This window comes from Typopeltis vanoorti, chromosome 18, assembly GCF_054136105.1.
Source record: "Typopeltis vanoorti isolate ZY-2024b chromosome 18, IOZ_Tvanoo_1.0, whole genome shotgun sequence".
Classification (NCBI taxonomy): domain Eukaryota; kingdom Metazoa; phylum Arthropoda; class Arachnida; order Uropygi; family Thelyphonidae; genus Typopeltis; species Typopeltis vanoorti.
In genome coordinates, this window is record NC_143566.1 from 7,280,475 (window position 1) to 7,304,175 (window position 23,701).

The following is a 23,701-nucleotide window of genomic DNA, read 5'->3' on the forward strand; positions in this document are numbered from 1 at the left end:
AGTGACATATGCAGAGGATAGTGGAGTTGTTCAATGAACACTTTATTGGAGTATTTCATCCTAGAGAAATGGGTTTTAATACTAGAGGGATAGGGCAGGTTCAAGGTTTAGAGATGCAAGAGGAGAGTGTGTTCCAAATACTGAATATTCTTGTAGATAAGCTTATAGATAAACTTTTAACTCTAGACCCCCCCCCCAGAATATATGGACTTCCAAAAATCTATAAACAGAATGTGCCATTATGTCCCATTGTGGACGGCATAAATTCCCCCACATACAAACTAGCCAAACATTTAGCCAAAATGCTCACACAATATATTGGCAACACACCTTCACACATTAAAAATTCAGCCAACTTTAAAGCCAGTATAGAAAACCTCTCACACCAACACACTGACATAATGGTCAGTTTTGATATCTCCTCCTTATTCACCAATGTTTCATTCAAAGATACTTTGAACCTCATCCAAGGCAAATTTCCTCCCGATATCTCAGCCCTATTTCAGTTCACCATGAACTCAGGCTATTTTGTTTGGCAAGGAAAATTCTACAAACAAATAGAGGGGACTGCCATGGGTTCTCCACTCTCCCCACCTCTGGCCAACTTCTTTATGGAGACCTTCGAAGAAAAAGCCTTAAACTCGGCCCCACTTAAACCTATTGTTTGGCTACGCTATGTAGATGATGTGTTCGCTATTTGGCCGCATTGTCTAGACACACTCGAAAACTTCCTTTCATACCTAAACAATCAACACCCCAGGATTCAGTTTACCTTAGAAAAAGAAAACAATAACAATCTCCCTTTCCTAGATACTCTGATTACACGCCAGTCTAATGGATCCCTGGCTTTCTCAGTTTACAGAAAACCTACACATACAGGTAGATACATTCACCAGCGTTCACACCATCCCCCCTCCCAACAATATGGGATTTTAAAAACTCTATATAACAGGGCAAAATTAATCAGTTCAGATAACAATGCCCTTACTACTGAACTTATTCACATTCTTAACACCTTTGTAGTCAATGGATACAACCCCCATAAAATCCAAAAAATATTAAAACCAGTTAACCCCCCCCCCCCATCCACAACAAGGACTACTCTAAATCTGTCACTATTCCTTATATTTGTGGTACTTCTGAAAAGTTAATAAAAATCTTAAAAAATATGACTTGACAACTTGTTACAAACCATATCAAAAATTGGCATCTCTTATCCACTCTCCCAAGGACCAGCCACTTCCTCTAGACCTACCTGAAGTTTACCAGGTCCCTCGTAGTTGTAAACTGTCTTACCATGGCCAAACAGGCAGGCCTGCTAATATCAGGATATCTGAACATAAGAATTATATCTGTTTCCACCGTTATAGTCACTCAGGACTTGCTGACCATGCCTTGGACACCTGCCATAAAATACGTTGGAAGAAAGCTTCCTTACTACACCTCAGCAAGTTTAAATATGAGAGATTATTCTTAGAATCAGTCTCAGCCTTAAAAGACTCCCCAAACCTCAATAAATTTGGATGCATGAGACTACCCCAAATATGGGAGGCTTGCATTCTTAGAACATCAGCCCAAACAGCCAAGATTAATACCCAATTTAGCCAACTAGGTGGCACCCATTAGGACTGTAGGACTGACTTCAGTTGTTTTTCTTCAGCCATTTTTGCTCAGTGTTAGTGCCTGCGTGCACATTTCATTAATTTTTATGTTCCCTGAAGATGGTAAAGTAACATTACCGAAAAATTGGAAGTATTAATTAAAGTTATTTAGTTAATATAATAATATACGTTGTTCTTTCCTTAAAATTAACAATTATGTTTCAAATACTGAATACTCTGGATGTCAGTAAAGCTGTGAGACTGGATGGTATTTCACCACTGGTTTTGAGAGAATGTGCTGAAGAAATGACAGCTCCATTGACCTGGCTTTTCAATGCAAGTCTGGCAATTGGAAAGGTACCCAAGGAAGGGAAGGAAAGTAAGATAGTGGCATTGCATAAGGGTGGTAGCAGACTGGAATTGTCTAATTATAGGTCAGTTTGTGTGTCATCAGTAGTTGTCAAGATCATGGAATAATTAGTGAGGGACCATATACAGCGTTGGGCAGATGAGGATAATGTTATCTGTGAGAATCAACATGGATTTGTTAAGGGGCACTCTTGCTTTAGTAATATGATTGCCTTTTATGAAAAAGTGACAAGAGCAGTTAATGAGGGAAAGGCATATACTGCCATTTTTTTGGATTTTGCAAAGGCATTTGACAGGGTACCACATTATAAGCTGATACTTAAGTTGCAGCACATGGGTTTAGATGTCGGGATAGTCAACTGGATTGAGGATTGGCTATGTGATAGGTATCAGAGAGTTGTGTATGGTGGGTCAATATCAAAGAGGCAGAAGTTTACAAGTGGGGTTCCACAGGACTCAGTACTGGGACCTGTATTGTTTAACCTTTATATCAATGACATTGTCAATGGATTGCAAGGGGGATATTAAGTTGTTTGCAGATGATGTGAAGCTGGGAAGGGTTATTAGTAATAGTGCAGATGTGGCAGCCCTGCAAGAGGATTTGAATAAACTGGACAGATGGGCGAGGATGTCGGTTTAATACAGCAAAATGTAAAGTCTTGAAGTTTGGGATACATCAATGGGAGGCTGCATACTCAATTGGAGGAATTGTACTGGAGGAAATAGGGAAGACAAGAGATCTGGGGTGACAATTGATAGAAATTCTTTGCAATATGCTCCCTGAAATTTAGGGAGCATATTGCAAAGGTGGTGAAGGTAACCCAGGGGATTGCTGCAATACTGAGAAGGACACTGACCTGCAGAGATAAAAGAGTTATCACTCCATTGTATAAGACTCTGATCAGACCCCACTTAGACTACTGTTCTCAAATTTGATCCCAGGATTTGAAGGAGATAAATTAACTGTGGAAAGGGTACAGAGGCAGATAACAAAGATGGTTTCAGGACTGTACAATGTTAGTTATGAAGATCAGCTGAAGGAATGTGAATTGCAGAGTTTGGTGGATAGAAAAAAGAGAGGTGAAATGATCGAGACTTTTAAACTGTTGAGAGGCAGTTACAGGGTTGACACTGAGGAGTTCTTTCACTTGGTGGAACAGCGGGAAGGAGCGATGACAAAGGGCCAAGGAAAGTACGAAAGGAAGTTGTGAGCAAGAGGGTGAGAAGTGGTTTCTTTGCGTGAAGGTGGTTGAACTGTGGAATGCATTCCTTGATAGAGTGGTGAGAGCAAGAATGGTCAATGAGTTCAAGGAGTGGTATGATAAACTTTGTGTTTCCTAGGAAGGTCCTCCCACGATGAGTCTCTCGACTCCATGGAGGCATGAATAAAAATAATAATATTATAATTTTTTTTATTATTATTTATTTTTTTTTATTATTATTTATTATTTTATTTTATTATTATTTATTTATTATTATAATTTTTACATACACTTTTCATATCTACTTTATGTGAATAATTTACTGTATGCAATTTTTTTGTATATAGACTTTATATGTACTCTATATGCAATCTGTATGCATAAGTTAAAGTTTAATTTTTCTTCTGTTTTTCAGTAAATTTTTCTTTTTAAACTTTCTCTTTGCACATGCTTTTATATACCTATAACAAACCTTGTACTCAACTGTCAATTTGTCTATGTTATAATCTGTTTATAGCTGATATTACACTGTTAATGGCTATGTTTCCAGTTTCCCATGAGAAACAGTAAATAAAACCATGCCGTGGTAGTATACAGTAGAAAGAAAGCACTCTGAAACTTCTGCTCCCATCCAATTCTCACTTTGTGTATCTGTCCATCTTTTTTTGTTTGTCTATTATTATATGATGATTATCTCATTCTCATCATGAAATATAATGCTTAATTCCTCTATAAGGAACTATGCTGGCTGCCTTTCTTGTCTGAGCCTTGTACTGTTCATGAGTTTGCTGGTCGCCTTTCTCTTTATATACCATCCACAGCATTTTCTTCTTCTGCAGTTCTTGCTTAATGATCCTACTCATCCATCTAACTTCTATCTAATTAACCTTCCTTATCTTAGGTATACAATTTTATACTGCTTCCTCTAGAACCCTTACCTATTTCCAATGCACTACTCCTTACATTGCAATGTTTTATGACATGGCACAGATTCTTCCTAAGCTTGTAGTTCAACATATATCCCTTCTTGACAGAATATTGCTCATATTTTACAATCTCCCAAGTCAAGAAGACTGCATGGTCACTTAGAGCAATCGGAGAAAATGTGGTCACCTTGGTTATGTATAGCTCTTCTGGGTCTATGACCAGGTACAATACTCTCCCACCCGTAGTACAATCCAACACATAGTGCCTTAAGTAATTATCTCTTAGTAGGTGCATAAATTCTATTTCCTGCCTGTCAGTGAGCTTTCTTCCTTCAAATATATATTGCCATAGTTGAAGTCCACCATAATAATCATTAGACCTGTACTCATTATACACTGGTGATCCATCCTAACTTCTCTATCTTTCCTAAAAATACTAAACTCTTCACATTCTATCCCAGTAACTATATCATCTGCTGTTAGCCAAGTCTCACTAATGCCTATAACTTTTGGCGAGGTTGCACTAGCCAATGCCAAACACTCTTCCCTCTTGTTTCTGATAGTTCTAGCATTAGTATATAGAAACTGCAACACCCCTTTATACCCCCCACTTCTACTTTCTAAATTGAATATTCTATTCAATATTTTCACCTGAGAGACTATATTCCTCAGTTGGCCATTCTCACACTCACTTGCTTCGTGGGTACATTCAAGCAAACTCACTTGCTTCCACCCTAATTGCTTAAGTTTCCCTGAATTTAATCTTCAGCATGCTCAGTTAACAAAGATCTCTCTCTCTCTCTAGGCACCTAACACCAAATCCATTTAGATGCAGTCCATCAGTATTGTACAAATCCTTCTTTCCGTCAAACACAGACCACAGATACAAAAATCCTACATCATTCCTTCTACACATTCTATGTACAGCCTCATTGGCCATCAACGCCCTCCTCCTCAGTTCATGTATCACAGAATACTAGGAGACTTACAATCTTCACCTTCTCGCTCATCAGTTTTGCCTCTTCTAACAACTCCTTTACATCCTCCCTCAATGATACCAACGAAAACAATGATATTACTGATATCACTAATGTATAGAAGTTTTGCAGTGGCTACACTGCCTAATTAAGCATAAATCATAAAACTGCATAAATTCCCATCTATAAAAAAAGGAACAAAGTTCAATATTAGAGTTATTATTTTATTATTATTATTATTTGGTAACCTCCATGGAGTCAACAGACTCGTTGTAGAAGGCCCACTCAACCAGAAGAATGTCTATTATAATGAGCTTTGAAGATATTTACACTAACTGCACTCGCAACGTACTCTGACAATCACCACAACTCTCCAAGTAAAAAATCTACTCCTCACACCTTTATACAACTTCCAGGGAAGAGCTCTCGTTCTTCCCAACTTAAAATCCACTGTTTTTATAATTTCTTCTGTATTAATCTGATAAAATCCCTTAACTAACTTGAGGGTCTCTATCATATCTCCTCTTTTCCTCCTATCCACCAATCTCTGTAATCCACATTCTCTCAAATGCTTTTTGTAACCAACTCCAGAGTCCTGACATCACTTCGGTTATTTATTTTTGGACCCTCTCTAGTGTTTCAGCATCACAATAAAAACTAGGTGACCAAATCTGAGTACAACAGTCAATATATTTGGTCTGACCAATACATTATATAGAGGCATCACCATCTCTTATTCCTATATGTCAATGTACTTTTTATCAAAGCAGCAATGCTATGCCCCCAGAACTTCAGTCCACTGTCTACCATCACTCCAAGATCCTGTATCTCATCCACTTCCTGAAGTACAACTCCACCAATACAGTATGTAGCCATATATCTCTGTATCCCAAAGTGTAATGCCTTGCATTTATTAATAATAAAACTGCAACCCAACTCATTTGTCCAAGCTACAAGTCTATTCAAATCTTCCTGTAGAGAATTAACATCAGCACTACTTTTGATAATTCTACTTAACTTTGCATCACTGGCAAATATTTGAAGATCCCCAGCCAATCCACAAGAAATATAATTAACAAATAAGTTAAACTGTAGGTGCCCAAGAAGAGAACCCTGAGGCATGCCACTGGTCACCTTACTTTTCTAAGACATGGCTCCATTATACACAACTAGCTGGTAGCGTTCAGAGAGCTGATCTCCAATCTATCTAACCAATACACTATTCTATTCCTACCTCTGCAGCTTGTACACCAACATCTCATGTGGTAATCTACCAAATATTTTTAGAAACTCCAAGAATATCACTGTATATAATTCTCCCTTATCCAACACATTTGTCACCTTCTCATAAAACATAAGTTGATTGCTAAAACAAGACCTGCTACCATCATAGAGAATCTTTTGTTGATCAACCAATCCTGTATTCAATTTCTAACCAATTTTTCCAACCTTTTGATCACAAATGCAAATATACAGACCAGTCTATAATTGGAAACTTCAGTTCTCAAATCACTTGTGGAGAAGCATTAATTTCCCTTCTTTCCACTCCTTAGGAACCTTCTCCATTGCAAGACTTTCATTAAATAACCAAGACAAGGTCATCGCTAACTCTTTTACACATTCTATAAAAATAGTGGTAATATATCATCCATTCCCACAGCCTTATTAACATCTAACTCAAGCAACACTTAATACACCTCTCATTTTTCAACTTTAATTCTCGAATTCTTGCCTTCCTTCTACATGTTGCACAGCATCATCATTCACACCACTATGATATACAACGATGAAGTGTTCATTAAAAAATTCCACTTTATCATTTACCATGGTTACTCTGCTACCATAACTACCCATCAGTATCAACCTGCCATAAATATTTTGCCACTTATTTGCCATAGCAGAAAAATTCCCTTGGATTAGCAATGACCTGACTGGCCAATCTCCTCTCATATTCTACTTTTTCTTTTTTAACCATGCTTGTCACTTGGAGTCCACTGTGAACTGTCTTTTATTTCCTCCATACATACATTTAATATGGGTTGAATTTGTGCAAATAGAAAGATAAAAATAGAAAAAGTGAATATATATATATATATATATATATATATATATATATATATATATACACTAAAACTATATGCTAAAAATCACAGATTTAAGTTCAAATTGGATCCATTTTGGATTGCATCCGGGATAGACTGGAACTGGTCCATCAATGTACCAAGAAAATTCTGCAGTGGACAGTCGTGAATAATATGATTGACGGTCTGTTGATAGCACCACACTCACATATTGGGATTTGATGCAGGCTCCACTTGTACATCATGGTAGCACATCTGGCATTGCCTGTCCTCAGGCAGTTGAGTGTGCTCCATTGCCATCTGGGCAGGGCAAAGTCAGGGGCCTCTGTTGTGGTGTCTGTAACGAGGTGTCCATTTTTTATTGTTGAAGTAAGCCAGCAATTCTTCCATTCAGCTTCAGGAGAATATGTATCTGGCGGCCTCACAGATAGGTAAGTTGCTATTTCCCATACATTTTATCCACTCTCTGTTAGCAGCAGCTGTCCTCCTTATGTCTGGTGAAATGATATTAGAGAGCGTTGGTAGCCACTCAACAGGTAGACTTTATGCAACCCCTGATGATTCCTCATGGTATTGTTAAGTTGCACGTCAACCTTGTTGACATGATGATTAAATACCACACTGGAACAGAATTTTCTGCACAAAAATACACTAGGGCATAGGCAGCAGATTTTAAAGTGTTGGCTCCTGTCACCCAGCCTGAACACACAAGCTTCCTGATGATATTATTCCTAGTTTTTAGCTTTTGACAGATATTTTCCAGGTGTTACTTGAAGGTTAAAGAACAATATAAGGTGACTCCAAGATATTTTGGGATGGGGTTGTGCTTCAAAGTCTCCTCTCTGAAGGTCATTCATCAAGCTGATGAATGACCTTCAGCCATTCATCAGCTTGATGATTGTTCAAGTGAAATTTGCAAACTTCACTCTTACAGGGATTTGGGAAAAGATGCCATTTGGTGTAACAGTCGTAATAACTTCAAGATTGGAAATGAGTCTCAGCTTCTTTCAAGTGTTTAGTCTGAGTTGCCAATGCCAGATCATCTGCATACGTGAGCTGTCAGGAGGAGGTTTGTGGCCTGTCACTAATGTATAAATTAAAGAGAAGCGGAGCTAGCACAGAGCCCTGTGGTAGTCATTTTTTGGTACTTTTAAGGGGCTATTTTTACCATTTAGTTGAACCTTGAATTTGAGTTTGATATCATGCACTTTAGAATCTTATAATCATCTTTGGGTCTTGTATTACAGTTGCAAGTTTCAATACGAGTCCATTCATCCAAACTATGTCATATACAATGGACAGATCTATGAATGCTACTAAGGGGTTTTAAGGCCTTTCTGGAAACCAGCTTCTATATGTGTAGTAATGGCAAGTACTTGGTCGCGGCAGCTGCGAGAGTCTCTGAATCCAGCTCGTTCATTTGGTACTATGGCATTAATCAATAGGTAAATTTGATTATAGAGCAATCATTCAAAACGTTTATAGATAATAATTAGTAAAGATGTTGGTCGATAGTTTTCTGCATCAGCAGGCTCTTTTCCAGGTTTTAGGATTAGTTAAGTGCTATAACTTTGCTCCTCAGGAATTCCTTTGGAATGTTTTCACTTTTTAGAATTTTACACAAAAACTGAAAAAGCCACTTATGAGCATTACTTACTTCCAATATGTTTAATGAACTCAGGGTACATACCATTCAAGCTTGCTGCTTTGTTATTTTTCGGTGATTTAAATGCTTGCAACCGTTTGTTTTGAGTGAATGGCATCGAGAGAGAGGTGATTATTTTGTTTGACACTTCTATAAACATGGATATATTTAGTCCTAATTTCTTTAGAATAGGATGCGCTAATCGTTACGTTGTTAGATGTTTACTGGATTCTAGTTGCTATGTCTTTAGGTGTGATCTGCATGACTTTCTGCTTAGAACCTGATGCAGTTGCGAGTTTTTGGAGCAAGGGCCAAGCTAGAGTGGGTGAGGGCTAAATTTTCGGTTGTGGTTTTCCAACATTGCCATCATTGTTCGTTAAGCATTTCTAAAATTCTTTTTTCAATTTCAGGATCTGGATTGTTTCTGTATTTTCTGAATAGTTCTTCAGTTTCAGAGACCAGCATGGGGTGTACTGTTTCTGGAAACTTCTTGCTATACATCATTTTGCAGCACCTACAGAACTCCTACAAAATGTTTGTAATTTTCAACTTCAAGTTGGACCCAATAGATGTTAGATTCAATTTGTTTAGAGTATTGTTCCCAGTTAGTTTTGCAAAAATTCCATCTTCATCTTTCCACAGATTGTATAATCAGATTTGTGTTCCTATAGCTACTATAACAGGTCTATGTTGAGATCATGGAAAGTTTTCAAGTACTTTCCTATCAGCGGGTAAAAGATTATCCATAGAGTTGCAAGTGAGAAAGTGGAGGTCAGGGTCTTTCTGGAGTGGAGGTCTTTCTTCCTGATTTAAAAGTTCCAGAGTCATTTGCATCAAAAAACCAGTGATAGCCCAGGGCTTTCAAGCCCATTCAGTCAGTGTAATACCATTGATATCATTTCTACAACAGCCCCAGGAGTAACTTTTAATGTTGACTGTTAAAATCTCTTATGTAGAGTGCTGGATGTTGGTGAGCTGGGATAGACCAAGTTTGTTTTGGAAGCTTGTAAACTGACACTATGGTTGTGTCAGCTACTGTTGCTGTGATGATCCCAATGTTATTATACTTAGAAAAAGATAGTATTTTGCAATTTTCCATGTTCTCTCACATGTAGATGGAAAAACCATATACTGGTGGCAGGATGTAGCCCAGTGACCTGTAGCCAATAATATTAGCTCTTGTGGTAATCTCATCTTCCTTGCTGATATGTAGTTCCTGGAAACAGATTACATCGATGTTATTTGTCCTGCAGATTTTTCCAAGTAGATCACTTTTGGCTCGGGAGACACCCTCTATATTTATTTGCAGGATCTGTGGGGTTAATTCAGTTTCCCTTATTTTTGGTCAGTTTTGGAACCTTTTCGAAAAGGTCTACTTTGTTTCTTCCTGTTACACTTTCCTTTCATTTTGCCCATATTAGCAAGGAGGTCAAAAACGACAGATTCGGCTTCCAATAGTCTTTTCTACACAATTCATCAACCCAATGTATTGATGCTAGATAATTACAGAGCTTCTGATAATCACCCACCTTATGGTTCTACATATAGACCTTCTTAATAACAATTTTTTCCTGTTTGACTACTTTCCAAACCAATACCTCATGATCACTTTAACCAACAGGTGGTATTGTTGATATTTCATTCACAACGATACCCTGTGAGGATATCACCGATTCTAACAATGATAAACCTTGTGTTGCTTCCATCACATGCTGGTTCAGACAGTTATCCTGCAGAATCCCAAAAATTTCACTCTCCTTGTTACTACACTGTATTTCTTTCCAATCCACATTCCTATAATTAAAATCTCTCATTAGGATCATCTTCCTTTAACTTGCCCAACTAATTTGTCTAAACATTTCACAATCAATACTCTCCACATTCCCTGGCCTATAAAAGCAGCCTATAAGATATACTATTCTAATGATCTCAACTCCACACTAAACAGCTTCAAAATCTTCACTTCAACTCTTGAAAGATAATTCCTCTGCTACCATTAACAGTAACCTCCTACTCTCTTCATCTTGTTATCCTTTCGGAAAATTCTATATACTACCATTTCAAGTCCTAACAGTACATCATCTTCAGTTAAACAAATTTCACTCATGCCAATTATCTTGGGACATATAGATTCAATCAATGCTACAAAGGATTTAGAAAGGAATTTCTCTAGTAAGTTTTCCAAGTAAAATGTATGCAAGCATACTTGAAAAGAAGTGGATAAAAACCGAAAATGAGAAACTGGGAGAAGAACAAGGTGGGTTCAGACCAAACAAGCTGTTAGGATCAGATTTTCATTTTAAGACAAATACCTGAGAAATCATGCAAATATGACAAGAAAATGTATTTAAGTTTCGTCATATCTGGAAAATGCAAACGAGAAAAGCTTTTCAAAGCACTAACATTTATATCAGATAAATGAAACATTATACAGGGCAATACACAGTAGTCTATATTAAAATTGTAAGTCAGCAATTAGAATTGAAGGGAATACAGGAAGATGTTTTGATGTAAAATTAGGTGTAAGGCAAGGATGCACATTATCGCCACTCATAGTCGTCTATATAGATCACATTATGAAAGAAAGTGGCATTAAACCAAATATGAGAATTCGACATGTCAAACTTATGTCAACCTTTGTCAAAAATATGCCAATGATGTTGTACTCGTAAACACATCCAGTGCAAATCTCCAGGATTCTCTAACAGCTGTAACAAATTTGGCACGAAAATCAGCAATAAAAAGACCACAACTATGAAAATAAGCAGGAACATGGAAAATATCCGTTGCATTCAGAATGGAGAGCCTAGAGAACAAGTAAAATATTTCAGCTATTCACAGTTTTTAGTGAAGAATGCAAATTAAATCTGCAAACAGGTAACAGAATAAGCAAGCTGGTATGATTGGTAGCCAGCTGAATAAATTTATATGGAGTAAGAGAGAAATTAGCCAAAACACTAAACTAGCAGTATTCAAGACAGTATTTAAACCAGTTTCAAGTTATGGATATGAGAACTGGGTTAGAAATAAAGCACCTGATCAAAGATTAGAGACCACGGATATAAGAGTTCTTAGAAAAATTAAGGGACTGAACAGATGGCATCAATGGCAGACTCATATTAAAAATGAAAACATTATGAAAGAACTTAATTCGTTAAGTCGTTTGCATTCAAGAATGTATGAGCAGGGCTAATCTTAGGTGGTATGTCTCTTAAACAGAAAGGGAGAGAAAAGGTTAGCAAAACAGTAGTTTGATGCCAAAATGGCAGAAAAAAAAACCCAGAGGAAGGCCAAGGACTAGGTAGACTAATTCAGTCAGAAGTGCCAATATTAGAGTGCACAAGTAATATGGAGGAAACTTGTCGACAGGAGATTATTAATAAGGTAAACTAAATCATGTAGTGCTGCCATAGCAGCCTGAACACTCGTAGGATAAATATGAGAAAATTGATGATGTTGAATGATCTTTATCAATAATGATCATTTCTGATCATCAGAAAAATTATCATTATTGGACCAGAAAAGGGCTTACTTTAAACGTATTCGCCTATATATAAAGAAAATGAACTTTTCATTCTATTTATTTTAGGTGCTTCTAATCCTTGATCTTGAATCTGAAACTGTTTGGTGGATAAACATTAAATCCATGGATCATATATTTTGTGCAATACACATTGAGCTCTGAGTTTTAATGTTAGTTTCATGATAATTTATTATTATGTTATAAAGATTTATTTCTATAGCAGAGAGAGAGAGAGGTATAGTATATTTACTTGATGCTTATGTTCACAAAAAATCCAGCCTAGTTGTTCTGAGAAGCACATGTGTATTCATTAAATCATAAGCAAAGCAAATCAACTTAAAAATAAAATATAATATTAAATATTTACCAAAAACTTCCATCTTAAAAAAAAAGACAATATCTTAAGAAAGTCGTGTTTCTCAAGTTAGAAAAAATTTAATTTATAGAGGCCTTACTCACAGTAAAGTTAAGCCTAAGCAGGATAAAAATCAGAAAGTTAAATAATCATAATCCTTACCGCTTTTCTGAGACCAGTGGGTAGTACTTAAAGATCCCATCATTTGGTTGGAATTCGGTTTCTTTCTTTATAATGGATATCTTATCAATAAAGAAGTGATATTTAAAATATCTTCCTGGAGACAGAATTTTGTGGAACTGATCAGTACTGGAAAATGCACACTTATTGATGGAATATATATTAGTTAAAACTAAATCTGCTTCATAAAGAATATCAAATATTTTTTCATAAGTAATACAGTCAGAAACAGCAGTATAGCACCTCAACATCAACTCACTTGTTTTAGAAACAATCTTCAGCACATGTACATGCAGATTAAAGTAAATGGTGTCAAAATAAAGGATCTTCAAAAACTCTGACACTAATTTATGAACAAAAACAGGTGCCAAAAATTTTGCCTGCTTCGAACAAATGGACACGGAAGTAATTCCAGAAAATATTATCCCTAAATCCAAAGCAATAGCCTGAAAATCTGTAAGAAATAAAAATATCTCAATCACTTATATACTTAGAAACAAATATATACCCACTGTCCAAAAAGAAACCAAACTTTTGATAGAAAATAAAACACAGGCCAATTATAATTATTCAAATCATTTATTTCAATCAATATACTCTCCCTCAGCTTCAATACAGCGTTTGGCACGGTCAATTAATTCATTAAATGAGTTTTTTTATATCGGTTTTTGGGATACTGTTGGGGGTCGTGGTTACTGCAGCTTGAACGTCTTCAATGGTGTCGTATCACTTTCCTTTCATCGGCAAATGAAGCTGGGGGAAGAGAAAGAAGTCACAGGGTGCTAAATCATGTGAATATGGCGAGTGATCCAACACACAAACTTGGTTTTTGCTCAAGAAACTGTCTCACAATGTTCAAAGAATGAGATGGTGCATTATCGTACAAAAGTGACCAGTTGCCTGAATCACAATATTCATGTGTTATGCAATGAATTCTCGCTATCAATCGCTTCAAAACTTCAAGATAAAACTCGCCATTGACTGTTTGGCCAAGCAGAATAAATTCTTTATGGATAATGCCCTTGGAATCGTAGAAACAAATCAGCATTGTCTTTACTTCTGACTTCTCCAAGCGACTTTTTTTTCGGATGCCCCTCTTCTGGTGGTCTCCTCAGCACTCTGGAGCTTTGTTTCAGGCTCATACTCAAAACACCACATTTCATCACCAGTAACAATTGTTTCAAGGAAGTTTGAGTCCTTACGAGTGGTTTTAATGAGGTCCTTGCAGTGTTCAATTCGATCCATTTTTTGGTTGTCAGTCAACTTGTGGGAACAAATCATGAATTCAATTTATGAAGGCCCAAACTCTTGGTCAAAATTTTGTGCACAGTTGATTTTGGAATCCCCAATTCATCTTCAATCAATCTCACAGATGATTTCGGGTTTTCTTTGATGAAATCACGCACTTTTTGGATGTTAACTTTGCTCGGTCCAGTTTTTGGACAGCCCAGCTTTTCATCGTCCTCAAGCGTCTCACGACCACTTTGAAATTGCTTAAAACACTCGTAAACTTGAGTACAGGATAAGCTTTCATCACTGTATGCTTTTTGAAGCATTTGATGCGTTTCGGTAAAACTTTTACCAAGTTTAACATAAAAGTCAATCGCAGCTCTCTGTTTGAAGCTCATTTTCCGACTGTTCGTCAAAACACACTGTCACTATTGGCACTATAATTTGGCTTCTAAGGAAACAAATGTCATAAACAGGTGACAACACAACACTAATGAAGGTTGCCGCTTTCGACAACAACAACAACAAGATACAACCGGTGTTGACACTAGTTTCTTCTATTTCAAAAAGTTCAGTTTCTTTTTGGACTGAGGGTGTATTCATTTATTAATATTCATATTAATATTGAATCAAAACAGAAGACCTGTAGCATGTTATCTAATGCAGAACTAGATATAATAATAAAATTAAAAGCATAATACAGAAATAAAATATGTTAAATTAAATAGTTAAGCATAATCAAGAATTTGGAGAGACCACTGTTTTCTGGGCAAGTGAGTAAGCCAGAACAAGGAAACTAGAACTGCAAAGACAAAATGTTGCATGGATGGCCCTATGGGGATAGCTGCTTGAGAAATTAATGGGTGTAAAACTATATTACAGACCAGGTGAAATATGAGGGAAGTAACAATGGCTATGAGAATACTGGCAATACACTAGTTTTTCTGTATACAAATGCTAGGAGCATTAGAAATAAAGGGAATGAGTTTGTGGCGCTGACTGACTCAGTCTCTCCAAAGGTTATTGTTCTCAGTTAACAAAGTGAAACTTGGTTTCATTCTAACAGTGATAGAAATTGAAGGATATAGTATATGTCAACAGGATAGGGAAGGTAAACATGCTGGTGGATTGTTACTCATGATAAGAGACGATCTGTGCTCTCTCAGGGTGGAGAATCTCAGTGGAAATAACACTAATGGCTTTGAGAGTATATGGTGTGAGACAGATATTTAATGGGATATTGCTACTGACCAGAGAATATAGGTCGTTACGAGCAGGAAGTGTTTAGGCAAATTAGTTTGGCAAAGTGAGCGATCGTTATGGGGGACTTCAACTATAACGATCTAAACTGGGCAGAGAAGATAGCATGCAGTAATAAGGGAACTGAATTTTTGGATTTCTGGAGCAGCAAGTGTCTTAGGCAACATGATGGAGGGAACACACAATGATCAATAGTTTTGGATTTTGCCATCACTCTCACTCCTACTCTCATTCAGATCCTCTGAATGAGAGTAGGAGTGAGAATGATGGCAATGAGAGAAGGGCAAAAGTGGAAAAGAGGAAATGAGAGGAAGGCAAGACAATGCAGGAACCAGAGATTGAGAGGTGACAGGAAAGTGGGAAAGCAAAAAGAGAAACTGTAAGAGGAGAGTGAGGGTTGCAAGTGGGCAAGGAAAGAACAGAGTGGTAAAGGGTGTGATGTATGGATATTCAATGATCTGTAGAGTGGATGATAGAGTGCTGGAGGAGTGGTTACCTCGAAAATCAATAGACAGTGTGACTATGGCAATTACATGAGGTAAAAGAGTGGATGAGATGATTGTGATGATGGACACAAATGATCTGAGAAGCAGTGTAAACTGGGTGGCGAGAAATCTCAGGTTTCATGCTTGATATCATATGGCAGAAGACTGAGAGAAGGGAGATATTGAGTGTGTTGCCCAGGTCAGGTACGACAATGCAGATCTGAGCAGAAGAGCATCAATAATGAATAATATGATAGTCAGAATATGTAGAAAGAAACTTGAATTATGTGGATGCCTGGAGTGCATTTGAGGACAGAAAAGAACTATAGGTGAGAGACAGCTTGCATTTGAACGAAGAAGATGCAGACATCTGGAGAGAATGTTGTTTTCTGACCAAGTGAGAGTATTGGTGCAGGGAAACTAGAATTATCAGGGTGGATGGCAAAGGGGTGGTATCTCGTGGAATAGTCACTTGGGAGAAGGAATAACACGTGGTATAATGCAACATCCAATGGAACCTGGAGGAAATAATGACAGGTATAGAAACACTGAAAATGTGTTGATATTTCTTTATACTAATGACAGGAGTATCGTTGGTGCTGACAGCCTCAGTCTGTCCAAAGATTATTGGGATCAGTGAGGCATGGTTGATGGAGGATAATATACTGACAGGAAAAGCAGGAGGGTATAGCATAGCAGTTGAGCTAGACAAGTGTGAAATGAATGGTCGTTATGGGAGATTTTAACTACAGCAGTATTAATTGAGGACAAAACAACATTAATAGTATTGGAATGGAATTTCTGGAATTCTTGAGTGACAAATATCTAAGTCAACATGTAGAAGAAGGAACACGAGATTCAATAGTTTTGGTTTGGTTCATAGCATAAGAGGAACTGATTGTAATAAAGTTAGTATCTCTGCACCCTGGTTACAATGGGAGTTGACTTGGACGAAGAATAGACATGAATGAATATCAAAGAGAAATAAATTTATATGAAATTATAAGCTAGGTAATTACAATAATCTCAGAAGTCTGCATGTCATTTCAGTGGATAGAAATATTAGAAAGTTGAGATATCATCACAGTGCATGGGAAGTAGTGAAGAAATATTTATTAGCAGCAATGGCAAGTTGTAAACATTGAGTAAAAAAAAAAAAAAAAACGCAGTTGGTATAAAGTGGATGACAAATGATATCAAACTGGAACTGCAGGTGAAAGAGGTTATGGAAGAGATATAAGGAGAAGGGCAAAGAGCAGATAAATAAAGAATATAAAACTAAGGCCAGGAAAATAAATAGTACGGTAAGGAAGGCAAAACTTGAATATGAGAAGAAAGTGGCCCTATGATCCAAGGAAAATCAAAAAAATTCCTTCATCAAGTTGCAAGGGAGGAGGAATGATTTAGAAGAATGACGTTGTACTAGATAAAGATGGAAGTCACTGATCAAGAAGACATAGTGGAATTGTTTAATACACATTACATTGGCATATTTCATCCTGGAGATGTAGATTTTAATACTAGAGGGATGGAAATGATGAGTTTGAGGTTTAGAAGTACAAGGGGAGTGTGTTTTTCAAATACTGAGTATTCTGGATGTCAATACACTAATCAGACCACACGGAATTTTGCTACAGGTCCTGAAGGAATGTCTTGAAGAACTGATAGCTCTTCAAGGAGTGGAAGGAGGATGAGACAGTGCTATTGAATAAAGGGGGTAGTAGAACTGAAGCATCAAACTATAGCTTATTTGTATTTCATCAGTAGTTGTAAAGATTTTGGAGAAATTAGTGAGAGATCATATACAGCATGTAGGCAGATGAACGCAATGTTAACTGCAAGAGTTAGCATGGATTTGTTAAGGGGCACTCTTGTTTTTTTGTTTCAGCAATTTGCCTTTCAATAAGTTATCCTTTCCTTTAGTGTTACACGGGGATCAGCATTCATTTTACACAAATTTTGGACTCTACAACTGTGTTATAAATAATTATTTTAATTTCCAGATGTTTTGACCTTCATATTAAGGTCATCATCTGGAGTATACACATATATAAACAGAGACAAGCTAAATTACATTTCACACATTATGCTGAAGAGACAGTGAATTGATCAACGGTTATTTTACTGGCCTAAAATCTAGTGAAAATAAAATAAAATTACAATAAATAAATGAAATGAAATAAAATAAAATAACTACATCAAAGTTATATTCTATTTATGACAATATCAGAGAAACATTCTTTCATATAGATAGTTTTGTTACAGTAAAAATGATGTCCTAATTTAACATGATAAATTTTATATTAGATTTAAGATCCTGGATTAGCTATGGTCCTATTTATAAATAACACTTAGGGAGAAAGGTTAAATGGGTAAAATACGTGCCTTCCATATTCCTGGGATTTTTAGACCATCATTATTGTTAAGATTAGGGTGGTTGATAAGAATCTTACAGGTCTCCTTAAATTTACTTTCGCACCATGTTTTGATGTGATGTAAACAACATGTGCTTTTCCAGTCAATTCTATGTGTAAAGTGTTCAGGGCATGATCAGAAAGACCAGCTTGACCATAGTTATTATATTTAATGTGTCATTTATATTCCTTTTTTCTGATAGGAATTGTGCATCCTGTTTCCCCTATATGGCAAATTACAGGTGCAATGAATACGGTATACTCCGGGGGGGGGGGGGGGGGGGCAGCAGAGGGATGGATCCTTGGATGAGTTGAGTAAGTTCTTTAATTTTGCAGGTTTAAAAGTGGCTTTAAGTTTGGAATTTTGTAGTATTCTATTTATTTTGTCTGATATCCCTTTAATGTATGGGATGGTTACAATTTTATTGTAGTTTTATTTATTTTTGTTTTTAAGTGAGGTCTTGTACAGAATGTTGTTGATAGTATTTTGGCTGTAACCATTTTTTATGAAGGTATTGCTGATAACTTTTAATTCATGTTTATGTGCTTGTTCATTGAAGTCTTCAAAGCCCTGTTTTTAGTGTATTAATGACCTGTATTTTTTGTCTTGGGTGGTTGTAGGAGTTTATGTGTATATTTTGGCCAGTACGTGTTGGTTTCCGGTAAACAGTGAAGGAAAGACTGACAAAAGGGAGACGTGATAAGTGAACAGAACACACTTCCGTTTCTAGATAAGTGTATCTAGAAACGGAAGTGTGTTCTGCTTTTCAATCTCAATTGTGAATTGTATGCATTTGTGATGTTTGTTTAGGTGGCTACGGAAAGTGTCTAATGTCTGGATTCCATGGGGCCAGATAGCAAAAACATCGTCAATGTATCTAAGCCAGACTGTGTTTTAAAGGAGAGGAATCTAGAGCACGTTGCTCAATATGTTCCATGCAAAAGTTAGCAATTGGGGAGAGGGGATAATGGTGAGCCCATGGCTGTGCCTTCTTTTCATAGGTAGAAAGTTTTCTGCCACACAATATAGTCAGAATGTAGTACATACGCAAAGAGCGCTGTAATATCGAGGGGGGATTTGTCTTGTAAGGATTGTTTCAATAATAGAAGGATTCAATAATAAAATTAAATAATAGAAGGATTGTGTCATTGGTTGGGACATTTGTGAAGACGGCAGAGAAATCAAAACCGACTAATAAATCATCCTTTTTCAGTGTGATGTCTTTGATTTTGCTTACAAAGTATTGTGTGTTTTTAATAAGAGGGGGGAATGACCTACCAACTCCTTGAGTGTTGATGCTAATTTCTTGGCTAGGTGATAATTGAGGCTGTCTATACCTTCAACTATCGGATGGAGTTTTGGTGTTTTGTTTGTGAATCTTTGGTATGAAAGAATGTTTCCTCTGATATTATCTTAAATAGAATACAGCTTTGATGTAGTTATTTTATTTCATTTTTTTATTGTAATTTTATTTTATTTTCACTAGAGGTAAGGCCAGTAAAATAACCATTGATCAATTCATTGTCTCTTCAGCATACTGTGTGAAATGTAATTTAGCTTGTTTCTATATATATACATATATGTGTGTGTGTGTGTATACTCCAGATGATGACCTTAATAAGAAGGTTGAAAGGTTGGGAAATTAAATAATTATTTATAACACGGTTGTAATCCATAATTTGTGTAAAATTAACAAGTTATCGTTTCAAATGCTGTGAATTAATGTCAAGTAGTGTCTTTGGTTTTGCCTTATAATTCTGTTGTTCTTCAAATGACATAGTGTGTAGTAGGAGGATGAAATGGAGGAGATGGTGTGATGTTATATAGTGGAGTAGTAAGCACTCCACAATAGTCCTTGAACTTAAGTCCTTGCCACATGCCAAGCTACTATTTAAGTTACAGTATTTTTGTTTTACTTGGGGGGGGGGGAACCTCGCCCCTACCAAGCACGTCCCATAGGTGGCAGATGAGGGAAGCCCAAGCGGGCAGCTCTGAATAATGAATAAGGAGCCGTGGACCAAAGGCACACTTCAGAATCATGGTCAAGTGCTGTAGACCACTGTAAAGATGCCAGCAAGTAGAAGAAGAAAAAGGCCCCCAGTCCTGCATGGCTCTTTGCAATTCCACCAAGGTGGTGGTGAGAAATCTGCAAGCAGGGGGTGCTAAGAATCTTGCAGAGGAAGGTAGACCACCATCTGGAAATTCGACCCTATTTATTGGTTCCTTCAACACTAGAACTCTGTCTTCTGACTCCCATATTGATTTTCTGCTTCAAGAACTGCAAAATGTAAAGTTTGATGTCCTCGCTATCTGTGAAACCCGAAGAAGCTCTGAATTAACAGCAAAATGGAACAATGGCAACCAAATTTTCCTGGGAGCCTCAGATAACACTACAAGGAGCTGGAGGAGTTGGCTTCATCATAAATGAAAAGCTAACTAAAAATATTATTTCTTGTACAATCCATTCTGAACGACTAGGAACACTAATATTAAAAATTGGAGAATCCATAACAAAAATAATAGTAACCTACGCACCCACCTCAACAGCTGACAAAGAAGAAATAGAAAATGTCTATGAACACCTAGGAGAAACATTACTGAAAAAAACAACATACACAATAGTGTGTGGAGATTTCAACGCAAAGATTGGTACAGGATTTATTGAAGAAAAATACACTGGACCATGGGGGAAAGGGGAAAGAAATGAATGAGGTGAACTCCTGGCAGAATTTGTAGAAGCAGAAAAGCTGTACATTATGAATAGTTTCTTTAAAAAGAGAACTGGAAAAAGATGGACTTGGCAATCTCCAAATGGAGAGACAAGAAATGAAATTGATTTCATCCTAACAGATTGCAAAAGAATAATAAAAATGTCGAAGTCATTGGGAAAACTTATTGCGACATTCATTCAGACTGCCGTCCAATAAGAGCCACTCTCAAAATACATAAAAAAAATGAAGAATGCATACGAGCACAGGTCCAACCATAAAAAACGCTCAAAACAGATAAGCCCAGAAGAATTTAGAAAAAAGGTGGAAGAAACCAACTGGAAATTAAAAAATGACATTGACGAAGATTTAACAAACTTTAACAATAAATTAATGAACTGCAAAGAAAGAACCTCGTATGAACTTCCTCCTAAGACTAGGAAACGCCTATCAGCAAGAACAATAGAACTACTGAAGAAAAGAAGAATACTGAAAGATACAGGAAAATATCGTCTAGAATATAAAATTATTTGTAAACAACTGAGGCAGAATATCAAAGACAACTATAACATATATAGAACAACAAAATTGGCAGAAGCAGCTAGGCTCTGCAGTAGCCTAAAAAAAGTAGAAAAAGAAATAAATTTAAAGCAACCATTACAGTCAGCCTTCATAGACAATAAAGGAAACAGACACACAAACAGAGGTGAAATGGAAAAAAATAGTAAAATCGTTTTATGAGAACCTTTACTCATCTAAACAAGTAATCACACTCCAGTACCAGACGAAATGGAAAACCTGGAAATACCATCTGTCCTACCTGAAGAAATAAAAACGGCTATCCACCATATGAAAAATGACCGATCACCAGGAATTGATGGTATAAAATCTGATGAATTAAAAATGGGTGGACAAATACTCTTTAAAGCTCTAGCAGAAAGGTTTACCCGATATATACAATTAAGGAGAGCACCTACTGAATGGAAAACATCAAAGACCATAATTCTGCATAAAAAAGGTAATAAAGAAGACATCAGTAACTACAGACCTATCTGTCTATTAGCACACACATATAAAATATTTGCCAGAATCATCCTAAACCGAATACAAACCTCCATCGATGAAAATAGCTGCAAAGAACAGGCTGGTTTCAAAAAAGGATTTTCAACAATAGATCACATTCATATTACTCAGCTAACAGAAAGATGGAGAATACCAGATCCCACCTTCTTTTTATAGATTTTAAAAAGGCATTTGACACTGTTGAGCATAACGCAGTATTCCAAGCTTTAATAGAACAAGGCATAGAAAAAGCATACATCCAACTCATAAAAGATATCTACAAAGAAAGCACAACAAATATCACCCTTTTCTATCACCCGATTAAAATTAACTTTAGTAGAGGAGTATGTCGGGGTGATGTCTTATCACCTAATCTCTTCACATCTACTCTGGACAGCATCATTTGAAAAATTGACATGAAAGATGGAATAAACTTTGATGTTGAAATATTAAATATCCTATTATTCGCCGATGATGTGGTATTAATATCTCACTCACCCAAACTCCTAATATCAATGCTGAATAACATAAGTCAAAACTGCCAAAAAATTGGATTGGAAATACACCCTGACAAAACAAGATGGATGAAAAACAAATACTGTAAAGATCATACAATCACTCTAGAATCTCACACCATCGAAAAAGTTGAAGAATACATCTACCTTGGCCAGTCCATAAAAATGAATAATGATATATCAAATGAAATAGCAAGGAGAAAAAGAGCTGCTTGGATGGCCTTCATCAAAATAAAATCAACAATTACCAACCAAAACATAGATATAGACATAAGAGCCCATCTTTTCAATAGTCACATTTTACCAGCATTAACTTATGGCAGTGAAACATGGAACACAACTTAAAAAGAAGAACAAAGCTTAATAACAACTCAACGTGCAATAGAAAGAAGAATATGCAATATAAACAAAATAGACCACATAAGATACACAGAATCAGGAAGAAGTCTGGACTCATAGATACAATAAAAACAATCTACAACAGCAAAAGAAGATGGGCAGGACATCTCGCCAGAATGAGAGACAACAGATGGACAGCAGTCAGAGTTACGAACTGGTATCCGAGAGATACCAAAAGGAAACCTGGAAGACCAGCCTTAAGGTGGTAGGACCCAATGATTAAGAAAGTTGGAAGAAAATGGAGAAGAAAAGCCCAAGACAGGAATAGCTGGACTCTTTACGACCTGCAGTCATGGAGAAATCCTGACTGAAACCACAGGTCCATCAAGGTAATCAAGGTAATTTGGGTTTTGATGTCAAGTTAGTGAATCGGATGGGTATTGGCTGTGTGATATATATCAGAAAACTGTGGATGAGGGAGCAGTATCAAGGAAGCAGAAGGTTACAAGTGAGGTCACACACGGTTCAGTACTAGGACCTGTAATGTTTAACCTTTATATCAATGACACTATCAATGGATTGCAGGGTGGTGGGGAGGATATTCAGTTGCTTGCAGATGATGTGAAGTTGGGAATTGTTATTAGTAATAATGAAGACATGGTAACCCATCAGGAGCATTTGAATAAGCTGGAATAAGCTTAGCTCATTGACAACACCAAATGTACTATAGATTTATAAATAACCTTTCATAGGCATATGAAGATAAAAATAAATAAATAAATAAAAAACTAACTAGAACCACTTGGTTATTCTATGGAATACCTAAGT

The 23,701-nt window shown here is 36.6% G+C and overlaps 1 protein-coding gene across 1 annotated transcript in view; it reads right to left on the reverse strand.

Annotated features, from left to right (window-relative positions):
* Window positions 1-23,701, reverse strand: part of LOC150096475 (ciliogenesis and planar polarity effector 1-like) — a 614,243-nt gene that overhangs the window by 404,374 nt on the left and 186,168 nt on the right. Inside the window, exon 8 of the mRNA XM_090408080.1 lies at window positions 12,842-13,313. Coding sequence (XP_090264206.1) covers window positions 12,842-13,313 — 472 coding nt within the window. The remainder of the gene's footprint in view (window positions 1-12,841; window positions 13,314-23,701) is intronic.